This window comes from Triturus cristatus, chromosome 4_2 (genome assembly GCF_964204655.1).
Source record: "Triturus cristatus chromosome 4_2, aTriCri1.1, whole genome shotgun sequence".
Taxonomy (NCBI): Eukaryota; Metazoa; Chordata; class Amphibia; order Caudata; family Salamandridae; genus Triturus; species Triturus cristatus.
The window spans coordinates 226,049,771-226,062,121 of NC_140586.1; the positions used below are offsets into that span (position 1 = coordinate 226,049,771).

A 12,351-nucleotide genomic window follows, 5' to 3' on the forward strand; every position below is an offset into this window, starting at 1 on the left:
TTGGCCTTAACACAGATGTTGGATCTCCCAATCCCAGAGACCCCACTGGTTGCGCTCCTATTTTATGATAAAGATATACACAAATCAGGACGTAAACTGGCATCTATTAGCCTACTAATAGCGAAATGGAGGATAGCAATGCGCTGGATGCGGGGCCCTCTGCCCAAGCTATCGGATTGGCACACTGACCTAGCTTATTGTGCCGGACAATTATAATTTATAATGCTTTAATTCCAGAAAGTTGCAGACCTAAGGATATATGGGGCCGTACCAGTCTTAAATGACGCAGAAGTCCATGGAAGAAGTAAAGTCAAGGGGCCAAACAGAACAGGTGTGGGTTGAGATGTTGGGTTGGCGGGTGGAGTCACTAATGGCTACCTAAGATGGACAGCCCATATATGCATGGAAAAGTAAATAACAGGTGGCGGGAGCATGCACCCAAAGGTCAATATCGCACCCTGACTAACAGTGTATAAAGGTGGCAGACATACAGCGGTATTCATTAAATCACTTATAATGTGCAGACCGTGGGATATATAAAACAGTATTTGTATAATTAATTATGTATCATTGTGCTGCTTAACTGACTGTAAGACTAAAACATTTATATAAAGTGTTTAAAAAAAAGAGAGAGTCCCAAAGTTTGGGCGCTAAATAACTGAAGCAGCTACCACCAATTCGAGCTGTGTTCACTTTGGAAATAATGGCAAACTTGACATCTGCAGATCTCAAATTCCTAGATGGTACATAAAGTTTGATGAAAGTTTGGAAATAAAGTGGGCCATTGTTGGCTAAGGCCTTGTAACAATAGCAAAGGGCTTTAGAGGGCATTTTCTGTTTCAGCGGAAGCCAGTGCACCCCTATTAGAAGCACGTTTTGGAAGATTCAGCAAAAGGTGTGCTGCAGCATTTTTTACATGTTGGAGTCTATTCAAACATGGTTGAGACACACCAAGAAACAAAGCATTATAGTTGTTCAGCCTTGACATAATCAGAGTTTGGACAACTGTTTTTTGGGCAGACTCTGGAAAAAAGCAGAAACTTTTTTTAGAGTCTTTAACAGCCCAAAACGTTTCCCTGCAAGTGCGGTGATTTGGCTACGTTAGGAGAGTTTATCATCAATTGGCCAGGTTTTTACCCTTCGGCTTGGGGAGAGTTAGTGGACCAAGGCTATTGGGCCACCAGGCAGTAGACCAGATGTTGGGCTGTTTACCTAGTATCAGTACCTCGGTCTTCCCTGCATTTAATTTGAGGCAGTTTGAGTCCATCCATATGGTGACTTCCGCAAAGCACAGACAGAAAGGAGGCCATATGATTGGCATTCTGTGAGAGAGTAATGATGAGCTGAGTGTCATCCGTGTATGAGATGATGGTAAACCCATAACGTTTAATTACCTCAGCCAGAGGACGAACATATATATTAAAGAGAGTTGGATTCAGGGAGGAGCTCAGAGGCACTTCTTACTGCAGGGGTAGCACCTTAGACAGGAAAGGTTTTTTGGATACCTGGAAGGTGCACTCTTGCAGGAAGGAGGCAAACCACATCAAGACCTTGTGGCCGATGCGGCCGTTCCAAAGTATTTCAGTCAAAATGCTGCGGGACACAGTGGTAAATGATGTACTGAGATCCAGCATTAGTAGTGCTGCGGAGTCACCAGCATCCAAGATCTGGCAAATTGATTCAGACGCTAGCAGCAAGGTTGACTCAGTGCTATAGTAGGGGCGAAAGCCTGCCCAGGTCCTATGAAGCAAGTCATTGACCTCAATGAAGTTGGAGAGCTGCTTATCGACATGATTTTCAGGTATCTTAGTAAATAGCGGAAGCAGCAAGATGGGACGATAATTTTCAGCCTTGGTGGGGTCCAACAAATGTTTTTTTAAGAGTGGGACCACCATGGCATGCTTCCCCCACAGAGTGACTCGGCCAGAAGCAGGAGCTATTTAATAGCTCACATAAAACAGGATGAACAACCTCCAGGCCCTAATCCAGGATGGGGGGGGGAGGCGGGGGGATACTGGATCAAGCAGGGAGCCAGACTTGATGAAGGGTAGAGTAGAGTCAGATCTTCAGATTCGATGGGCTTGAGCTTCAACAGCTTAGACCTCTCATCTGATGAATCGAACCACACACTAAGGCAAGGAAAGTCTCTGGTCTTAGCGGGAAAGGAGTCATAAATGTTTTCCACCTTTTCAGAGAAAAATTGAACTAAAGCCTCTGATGGTGGGGTGGAAGCTGGGACTTGGGACAGAGAGAAGTGATTTGACATTAGAAAAAAGTTCACAAGAAGACCTTTGAGCAGTTTGGATTTTATTGGTATAATGATCACGCCGAGATTGATAAATATGGCGATGATAGAGTTTGAGAGCGGCCAGGTAATCCGCTCGATAGGCTGGATCATATGCTCTACACTGCCCCTTGATTAGGACCGGTCCTAGGATTTTTTGGCCCAGGGCAAAAAGGGGAAGAATAATGCCCCCCCTAATTTTAATTTTCTCTGGCTTCACAGAAAGTGACATAAACAAAAAGTGACTTGGCAGGAAGTGATATTACGGTAAGCGACATCACCGCATAGTACATCTCTCCACTGCTCCTTATCGTTGACGCTAAGGAAACAACTTTACAAGAAGTAACTTCCCTAATACGAATATCAGTAAAATATTATAAGTGCTGCTTTATTACCTATTGTTACTGTTCCACCCTCTGTCCCTAGCGCTCACAAGCTACAGTGCCTTAGTGCAAGCGCTACACAACTATATAACAAATTATTAAACAAGCATTTGCAATGCAATAGGTCTCGCATTTGCGAGAGTTTGAGCTATTAGCATTGTAAATGACAGTGCCTTTTATTTCTGTTTTTTAAAAAACAAACTTAAATAAAAAGCATTGTCATTTACAATGCCAATAGCTCAAACTCTTATAAATGCGAGACCTATTGCATTGCAAATGCTTGTTGTAAACAGTCAACGGCGTTTCGACCCTTTGTGCAATGTAGAGTCTCTTTAGGACCTAGGAGTGTAGGGACATCTACAAAAAAGATGGGGGGATAGTATTCAGTATGCGTCACATACACGCTCTCAGGCCCTAGCGATAGGCGTTTCTCTCCTCTGTATCATAACTCCTGCACCACTTGACACACACCCCATCCAAATACACTTCACTAATTAAGTTTGCTAAGTATAAATAGACTCGCTATCTGTATGCCACCATACCACTGCTCTGTTGTTTATTTCCACTATTGATGCAAGCGCACCGAGTTTCATCATCATATGTAAATCTATAGTCAGGTCTGGTTGGAAAATTCAGTGTGGTTCTGGCGGGAAAATAGCCCTTAAGTATACCCAATTAATCACTGGCCCCTTGTCATCGAACCGAGCAGACAGACACACGCTGTTCTGCTACGAAGTGGTCGAAGTGCAGGTCAACAGAAATCCACGATCAAGTAAGGTGAGAAATATCAAAACATTAGTTGGTAAATCCTAGACAAACAGTGCCACCGAGTGGTTTTTTAGCATGCTCAGCATCTGATTTTTATTATGCCTTCATAGATTTCTTCACCGGATTCAAATGACACTAATTTTCAGGGAGACGGAGCAGCCGCCCCTGTAACAAGCCGTCTCCGTGGAGCAAGTCAGCAACGAGGTGTGTGCGCGCGCGTTAGGCAGCCGGGGTCGGCAGCGGCGGGGTGTGTGCGCGCGCGGGTGTCTGTGTGTGCGTCTGCGCGTCCACAGACCCCGATCGCTGTGCGTGCCCCGGTCTGTCTCCCTTGGAAGGCAACTAGGCAACAATAGTACTCGTTGGCGGCAGCGCTTCGCGCTGCAATGCCAGCGAGACCTAATAAAAAGGAATCAAGGCCGGCAGATCCTGCAACTCTTCTGGCGAATGTTTACAATACACGTTTCATCAGAGCGCATTGTTTGTTGTGCACAGCTTGTACTCTTTCTGTTTACTTTCAGAATAACTAATCTGTAACAATCCAATGCAGTATGCACCATCAGTTTTGCTTCACTACCTCCGAACAAAAACCTGTTGCGAGCCACAAAGAAGGAGTGTATTTTAAGTTACAAAAGTCCAGAGGGGTTATCATTACAGGGCATCTGGCATCATTTTCACCAGTAAGGTAACATTATTGGGATTTGCATCATTTAAACTGAACACATATATGAAGCCGGGTGAGGAATTATAACAGCGCATTTGCGGAATGAGTGGATATGAACAAGTGGAGGTGCATAATGCTACCCTGGTCTAGGATCGCGGGGCCTTTCTGCCTTAGTTGTTGCTTTTCTGGTTTGTGGATGGCGTCTTTCTCCCCTGGGTTGGAAGGCATCAGATGCAGTTATTGCTGCATATTCATTGAAGTGGACCTTTGCAGCCCATTTCCAGCTGTAATAAGACTTGTGGTGTAGCCATGGTGTCACTGGCCTTAAAGCCCGGAAGGAAAATGCAAGGCTGAATATGTGAAGTTACTAACGCATGCCATTACATCACATGCCGTTGCAACGCCAACTTTTACATAGACTTTCAGTTGGGGGAGCATTGAAAGGTAGAATAGATTAATTTTCTATTCCAACCCCAGTGTGTGCAACAGTAGGGAAGGTGTTGGAGTTAAATCCAACACCTTCTACCCACTGCTGCACACCTTTTTCGTTGCAACGCTATGCGATGTAATGGCATGCGTTGTAATGGTTGCTTAGTAAAGGCTGTTTTCCGCAAGGTTCCCTGCTTGCATAGTAAAAGGCAGCCATAATTGAGGTAAAAAGGCCTCCGCCCACTGGGCCCTGGTGTCACTGAACCTCCTGCACCAATACCCCAACCAAGACATACTCTGCCCAAAACACAGCACCCACTGATGCAATGCCCTGAGCCAGTCTGCTGACTTACCTTAGCAGCGTCTGAAATTAAACAAAGCCAGGGGTCATGCCAAATGATAGAACTAGCACTTCCAAGACAGGCTATCTATATTTACAATCACTGCCTGGCACTTAGTCCCTCTTCCAGTGCAGTCCCTTTTCCCTGACCTTATGCTTGCCTTATTTTTTTGTTATTGTTGCAGTTTTATATAGCGCGGACTCGACCCTAAGGTATAGGAGCGCTCTACATAAGCACCAGTTGCGTTACAGACTGACACTTTCATTTTTAGGCACAGGAAGATTAAAGGTTTTGCCCAGAATCACAGGTTGTTCGAGTCTCCATCCAGACTTGAACCTGGTTCCCCAGCTTCAAAGTCGACCACGCTAGCCATTAAGCCACATCCTCTCTGTTGAAAATGTCAGTGCAATAATATTTGTATGTCTCCTATCCCGTTGTTCTGCGGATCACAATTAAATTATAAAGCTGCGGCAATTCCCTGCCCACCCCCACCTTGTAGTGCCTGATGCAGTGCCCTGGGCAGTGGCCTAATAGGCCCATGCCTTGTACCCACCTCTGCCTCTGTGAGTGCTCTTGGTTTGGCATTCACCCAAGAGAGACAGTTTTTTTCCGCCAGCAAAGTGAACTTCCTTTAAATAGTGCCCAACCATTGCTGTAACTCTCCAGTGCTGAATCCTTTCCTTAGCAGCGCCCGTCAGTTCTCCGAGACCTGACAGTGAGAGCCTCTACCAGCAGTGAAATTTTTCCGCAGTAGCCGTAAAGTGCCAGGGATCCCCTGCAGCGTAAGTTTCCTCCAGCAGGGTGAGATCTCAGCAGCATGTTGAGCTTCTTCCAGCAGTGCCCGCTAGGTGTAAGTTCCCTTTGAGCTCCCTTTGAATCAAAGCTCTGCCCACCTGTCACTTTTTAGCGCAAGTTCACACCATCAGTGCCATCAGTATGGGATTCATGTCAACTGTGCTATATCAGTGTGAACTTCCTGTAGTCCTGCACGGTCAGTCTGATCTCTTTCCCCCTGTGCATTGTTAGTGATAGATTCCTCTAGCGCTGCTGTCGGTTTGAGCTTCCCTTGCTGTGTCCTGCCAGTGTGACCTCCCAGAGCAGTGCCATGCCATTGTAAGATCCCTCCAGGAGTGCTTTAAGTGTGAGCTTCTCCCAACAGTGCCCTGAGCGTAAGCTTCCTCCAGCAGTGTCCTCTGTGTGGGCTTCCCCAACAGTGACCTCAAAGTGAGTTATCTCTAGCAGTGCCATGGCAGTGAGAGCTTCTGTAAGTGGCTGAGAATTAGCTTCTTTCCCAAATTCCCTTCAGTGTGAGCTTCCTCTTCCCTGTGACCTCACCGTGAGCTTCCTTCAGGAGTGGACTAGTGTAAGGCTCCCCAACTGTGCCCTCAGCAGTAAATCAGTGTGAGCTTCCTCTAGCAGTGCCGTCAGTTTATGCTTACTCCCTTCAGCACATCCGTTTGACCTTCCTGACTGACATGCTTCACCAGTGTGAGCCTGATCTAACTCTTTCCTGTAAGTCTGATCTTCCCGGCAGTAGTATTTTATCACTGTAAGTTCCTCCTACAGTGCTTTCTCTGTGAACGATCCATGCCAGCAATGCTCTATTAGTGTGATCTCCCTATCAGAAGTGCCCTGTCAGGGAGAGCTCTATTTCAGCTCTGTCCTTTCAGTGTGAGCTTACCACAGCTGTTGCCTGTCAGTGTGAGCTTCCTCTAGCAGTGCCGTCAGTTTATGCTTACTCCCTTCAGCACATCCGTTTGACCTTCCTGACTGACATGCTTCACCAGTGTGAGCCTGATCTAACTCTTTCCTGTAAGTCTGATCTTCCCGGCAGTAGTATTTTATCACTGTAAGTTCCTCCTACAGTGCTTTCTCTGTGAACGATCCATGCCAGCAATGCTCTATTAGTGTGATCTCCCTATCAGAAGTGCCCTGTCAGGGAGAGCTCTATTTCAGCTCTGTCCTTTCAGTGTGAGCTTACCACAGCTGTTGCCTGTCAGTGTGAGCTTCCTCTAGCAGTGCCGTCAGTTTATGCTTACTCCCTTCAGCACATCCGTTTGACCTTCCTGACTGACATGCTTCACCAGTGTGAGCCTGATCTAACTCTTTCCTGTAAGTCTGATCTTCCCGGCAGTAGTATTTTATCACTGTAAGTTCCTCCTACAGTGCTTTCTCTGTGAACGATCCATGCCAGCAATGCTCTATTAGTGTGATCTCCCTATCAGAAGTGCCCTGTCAGGGAGAGCTCTATTTCAGCTCTGTCCTTTCAGTGTGAGCTTACCACAGCTGTTGCCTGTCAGTGTGAGCTTCCTCTAGCAGTGCCGTCAGTTTATGCTTACTCCCTTCAGCACATCCGTTTGACCTTCCTGACTGACATGCTTCACCAGTGTGAGCCTGATCTAACTCTTTCCTGTAAGTCTGATCTTCCCGGCAGTAGTATTTTATCACTGTAAGTTCCTCCTACAGTGCTTTCTCTGTGAACGATCCATGCCAGCAATGCTCTATTAGTGTGATCTCCCTATCAGAAGTGCCCTGTCAGGGAGAGCTCTATTTCAGCTCTGTCCTTTCAGTGTGAGCTTACCACAGCTGTTGCCTGTCAGTGTGAGCTTCCTCTAGCAGTGCCGTCAGTTTATGCTTACTCCCTTCAGCACATCCGTTTGACCTTCCTGACTGACATGCTTCACCAGTGTGAGCCTGATCTAACTCTTTCCTGTAAGTCTGATCTTCCCGGCAGTAGTATTTTATCACTGTAAGTTCCTCCTACAGTGCTTTCTCTGTGAACGATCCATGCCAGCAATGCTCTATTAGTGTGATCTCCCTATCAGAAGTGCCCTGTCAGGGAGAGCTCTATTTCAGCTCTGTCCTTTCAGTGTGAGCTTACCACAGCTGTTGCCTGTAAGTGTGAGCTTCCTCTAGCAGTGCCGTCAGTTTATGCTTACTCCCTTCAGCACATCCGTTTGACCTTCCTGACTGACATGCTTCACCAGTGTGAGCCTGATCTAACTCTTTCCTGTAAGTCTGATCTTCCCGGCAGTAGTATTTTATCACTGTAAGTTCCTCCTACAGTGCTTTCTCTGTGAACGATCCATGCCAGCAATGCTCTATTAGTGTGATCTCCCTATCAGAAGTGCCCTGTCAGGGAGAGCTCTATTTCAGCTCTGTCCTTTCAGTGTGAGCTTACCACAGCTGTTGCCTGTCAGTGTGAGCTTCCTCCAGTAGCGTGTTGCCAATCAGAACCTTCTCATGCAGTGTTCTGCCAATCAGAACCTTCTCCTGCAGTGCTCTGCCAATCAGAACCTTATCATGCAGTGTTCTGCCAATCAGAACCTTCTCCTGCAGTGGTCTGCCAATCAGAACCTTCTCCTGCAGTGCTGTTAGTGAAGATTCTGGCATTGTGTCACTGTGAACTTCCTCCAGCATTGCCCTAAATGTACGTTTTGTACAGAATGTCCTCAGTGTGAGCTTCCCCAAGCCCTTGTGATCTTCTCCAGCAGTGCCCTACCGGTGTTCACCTCCTCCCCCATTTTCTTGGATGTGTTCATTTCCTCCTGCAGTGCTCTCTCAGTGTGATTTCCCACAGCAGTGCCTTGTCACTGTGAGTTCCATCCTGTAGCTGTGCCCCGGCAGTGTTAAGTTTTTCCTGCAGTGCCCTTTGAGTGTGAGTGCTCATGGCTTGGTTGTACTTCGACAGAGCCATATGGGAACTTTCTTCAATCCACGTGATTTCTTCCAGAAGTTTGATCTTCCTCTGAGCAGTGCACTGCAATTGCTATAAGACTCACGTTCTGCACGAGTTTTTTCCTAACCAGTGGTAGTGCGGGCTCTTCTAGCAGTGAAAGCTTCCTCCAGTAATTCCATGTCAGTGCTACCGGCCTCTAACAGCACGAGCTTCCTTTAGCAGTGCCTCGTCGGGGCAATATGGCCCCAGCAGGAGCTTCCTATAGCAGTGCCCTGTCAGTGCTGTAGGGCTTCTGCAGTGTGGCATCCTATACGATATATATAGCATAGCATATAAACATATTTATATATATCACACACATATATATGTACATGCTTGCTTAAAATGTTTATTTCTGACGTTGTATGTATATATCTATATATGTATATATATTTAGATATAGCTATATATACACACATACATACAAAGTCGGATGCACATGTTTTATGCACATAGCACTTCTTTGCAATGAAAAGTAGTTGGATAAATTAATGTGACTGGCAAGGTGTGGAGTCTGTTGCCTCCAGATACATTCAGCAGCTTTGATGGTGGGGCACAAGGAGGGGTGTTAGGGCAAAAGGTGGTGGGGCATGAGTCCCATCTATCTCTCCCTCTAGATATGCCAGTGCTTTCTCTTTTCACTGTAAGCTCGCTCCAGGAGTGCCAACAGTGTGAGTTTAATCTTAGCTGTGATCTGTCATTGTGAGCTTCCTGAAGCAGTGTTCTGCCTGTATGAGGTCTCTCCAGCTGTGCCCTATCAGTGTAGGATCCCCGGAGCAGTTACCTCAGTGTGAGTTTTCTCCTTAACCCCCAGAAGTGTTCCATATGCCCTAGGTCTGTATCCCCCTGTGGTGCTTGTTATCCATCCCACTCTTGACCATCTTTCTCTCTCTCTCTTTCTGTCACCCCTCCTCCAGGTACAGCATTGTTTCGACAGATGAGCAAGGCCTGCAGATCTCCACCTTAGACACTAACGGCTACTGGAACGGACACCCGCTTTCTTCTGGCCGCCGCTCTCGGCGTAACCGCTTTGTCAAGAAGAACGGCCAGTGCAACGTCTACTTTGCAAACTTGAGCAACAAGTCCCAGCGGTACATAGCTGACATCTTCACCACGTGTGTGGACACGCGCTGGCGCTACATGCTGCTTCTCTTCTCTGCCGCCTTCTTGGCCTCCTGGCTCTTCTTCGGCTTCCTCTTCTGGTGCATCGCCTTCCTACATGGCGATATGGCTGTAGGAGGCGGCTTACCCAAGCCTTGTGTCATGCACGTCAACAGCTTTGTGGAGGCCTTCCTCTTTTCAGTGGAGACCCAGACCACCATAGGTTATGGCTTCCGTTATGTGACAGAGGAGTGCCCCCTCTCAATCCTGGCCGTAATCGCCCAGTCCATCCTGGGCTGTGTCATTGACTCATTCATGATTGGTACCATCATGGCCAAGATGGCACGGCCCAAGAAGCGGGCTCAGACACTGCTCTTCAGCCACCATGCTGTGGTGGCCATGCGTGATGGCAAACTTTGCCTGATGTGGCGGGTGGGCAATCTGCGCAAGAGCCACATTGTGGAGGCTCATGTGCGTGCCCAGCTCATCCGCCCGCATGTAACTGCTGAGGGTGAGTACCTACCGGTGGACCAGCGGGACCTCAACGTGGGCTATGACATTGGCCTTGACCGCATCTTCTTAGTCTCACCCATTGTCATTGTTCATGAGATCGACGAGGAGAGCCCCCTTTACAGTGTAAGCCGTGACGCCCTGCAGGGCCAGGACTTTGAGATTGTGGTCATATTGGAGGGCATGGTAGAAGCCACTGCCATGACCACACAGGCCCGTAGTTCTTACCTAGCCAGCGAGATCCGGTGGGGACACCGCTTTGAACCTGTGGTCTTTGAGGAGAAGAATCACTACAAGGTAGACTACTCACGCTTCCACAAGACATATGAGGTGCCAAACACGCCGGTATGCAGTGCTCGTGAGCTACAGGAAAGCAAGATCGCTGTCCTGCCCTCACCCAGCGCCTTCTGCTATGAGAACGAGCTGGCACTCCTGAGCCAGGATGAGGAAGAAGAAGAGGAGGAGGCTGGGGCAGCTACCTCCCAGAATGATGATCTGAGGCGGGCCCTAGAGCTTGGCAGCCACATGGAACTAGACCGACTACAAGTATCCATCCCGTTGGACAACATCTCCTACCGACGAGAATCAGCCATTTAGAAAGACTTTCACCTTAACAGAAAGTTTGAGGGGACCAAGTATGTTCCCAGAACCTGACCTGAACCCTTTTGAAAAATGGTGGTGGGTGCGCCATCTGTATACTTTGCACATGCGTTCAGCCTGGATTTCAGAAATAGTCCATTTCTGAATCTGGGATAATTTTGCACTGGGTCACCCTCAATCTTGGGGATATCGCTATGCCTGCTTCCAATTTTAGCGCCTATAGCCCTACAAGACAGAAGAAGGCGGGATAGTGATAGTGGGGGATTCTAGGTCAAATTTGCACTTTATTTTTGAGACTGAATAACTACAGGAGATGAATGTCTGCTTCTGGGAAGGTGGCATAGAAAGAAATGGTGGCAACGGAATACTCGCGCAGCTCAGGGAGGCGAACTGGCTGAACGGGTTTGGCAAAGTTGCCAATGTGGCCAGAGCCTCCAAACCGTAAGAAGGGCTGAGTGTTGGGCCAGTCACATTTCAGACCTACATTTAGCATGTGGCTGACACTGCCACGGGTCCAACCGCCAATTTGGAATCTATTTCTAGTTACCTGTCGCCATTTTGCAAGGTCTCCCAATTTCTCTTTGGGGGGTAACCAGTTACTCAGGCCGAAAAGATGGCGAGTCAAAGCAATTTCTAGGTTGGATCTTCCTGTTTGCCCTGCAAATATCTGTGGTTGAAGGACCTCCAACACACACTTTCAAGGCGGGAACCCCAATACTTCCACCCAGGCCCTCCTATCTACAACCAATGCAGAATAGACGGCCTCTAAACGAAGATCAGTCGAAAGAGGAAGAGGACCAGGAGGAGCCTGGTGGGCGAAAGGGCCACAGGGTGGGTTGAGAAAGAGGGCGCAAGCAGCCATGTTCCCGTTGCCTGATTGTATATGATATATTGTACATAGCCGTGCAAGGACCACTAAATAAAATTACATCTACTTCCGTGTGAGGGTGATGGGGCATGCTTTCAGTCTCTGTCGAAACAAACGCAGATCATGTATTGATAATAGTTCTTAATTCCCAAAAGCTGTCCTCATATGCCTTTACCCCAACCCTTTATCAGCCCTAAACTCAGCCGTTAACATATTGGCTTCACCCACCCCACCTTCTACCCCCACTCTTCTAATTTTTTAATCCCATGCAGTTCCACAAAATCCCAAATCCCAATTCGTCTCCCTAACCTCAGTTCATCAGATATGCGAACTTCAAACCCCCAACCTTCCAGGGTCCTCTCCTGAACTCTCTACAACCTCTCTACTTAATCCTTCATAGTCCCTCACCCCGGAACTTCACATATCCTAATCTCAGTCCAACACTTTACCTAATCTCAGGCCTTCACAGACTCTAATCTCAGTACCCCACGGTGTAACCTTAACCATCACTACCCTGCCCCTAACTGCCTGAGTCCTCAGACCTCCGCTGCCCCTCACTTCTAGAGAGGCTGCATCTTCAACCCCTCACGGTAACCTCACCCTCACACCCGCACGACCTTCACACGCTCCGAGCCTGTAAACGCAGTACCTCCAGTGCCGGATGAAACCTTGTGGAGGCCCCTGGCAG

At 47.6% G+C, this 12,351-nt stretch overlaps 1 protein-coding gene across 1 annotated transcript in view; it reads left to right on the forward strand.

The window, feature by feature from the left end:
- KCNJ4 (potassium inwardly rectifying channel subfamily J member 4) overlaps positions 1 to 11,658 on the forward strand; it is a 208,699-nt gene extending 197,041 nt beyond the window's left edge. Inside the window, exon 3 of the mRNA XM_085600075.1 lies at positions 9,502 to 11,658. Within this exon, the coding sequence (XP_085456201.1) occupies positions 9,502 to 10,792 (1,291 nt within the window). The 3' untranslated portion in view covers positions 10,793 to 11,658. The remainder of the gene's footprint in view (positions 1 to 9,501) is intronic.
- The last annotated feature ends 693 nt before the right edge of the window (positions 11,659 to 12,351 follow it).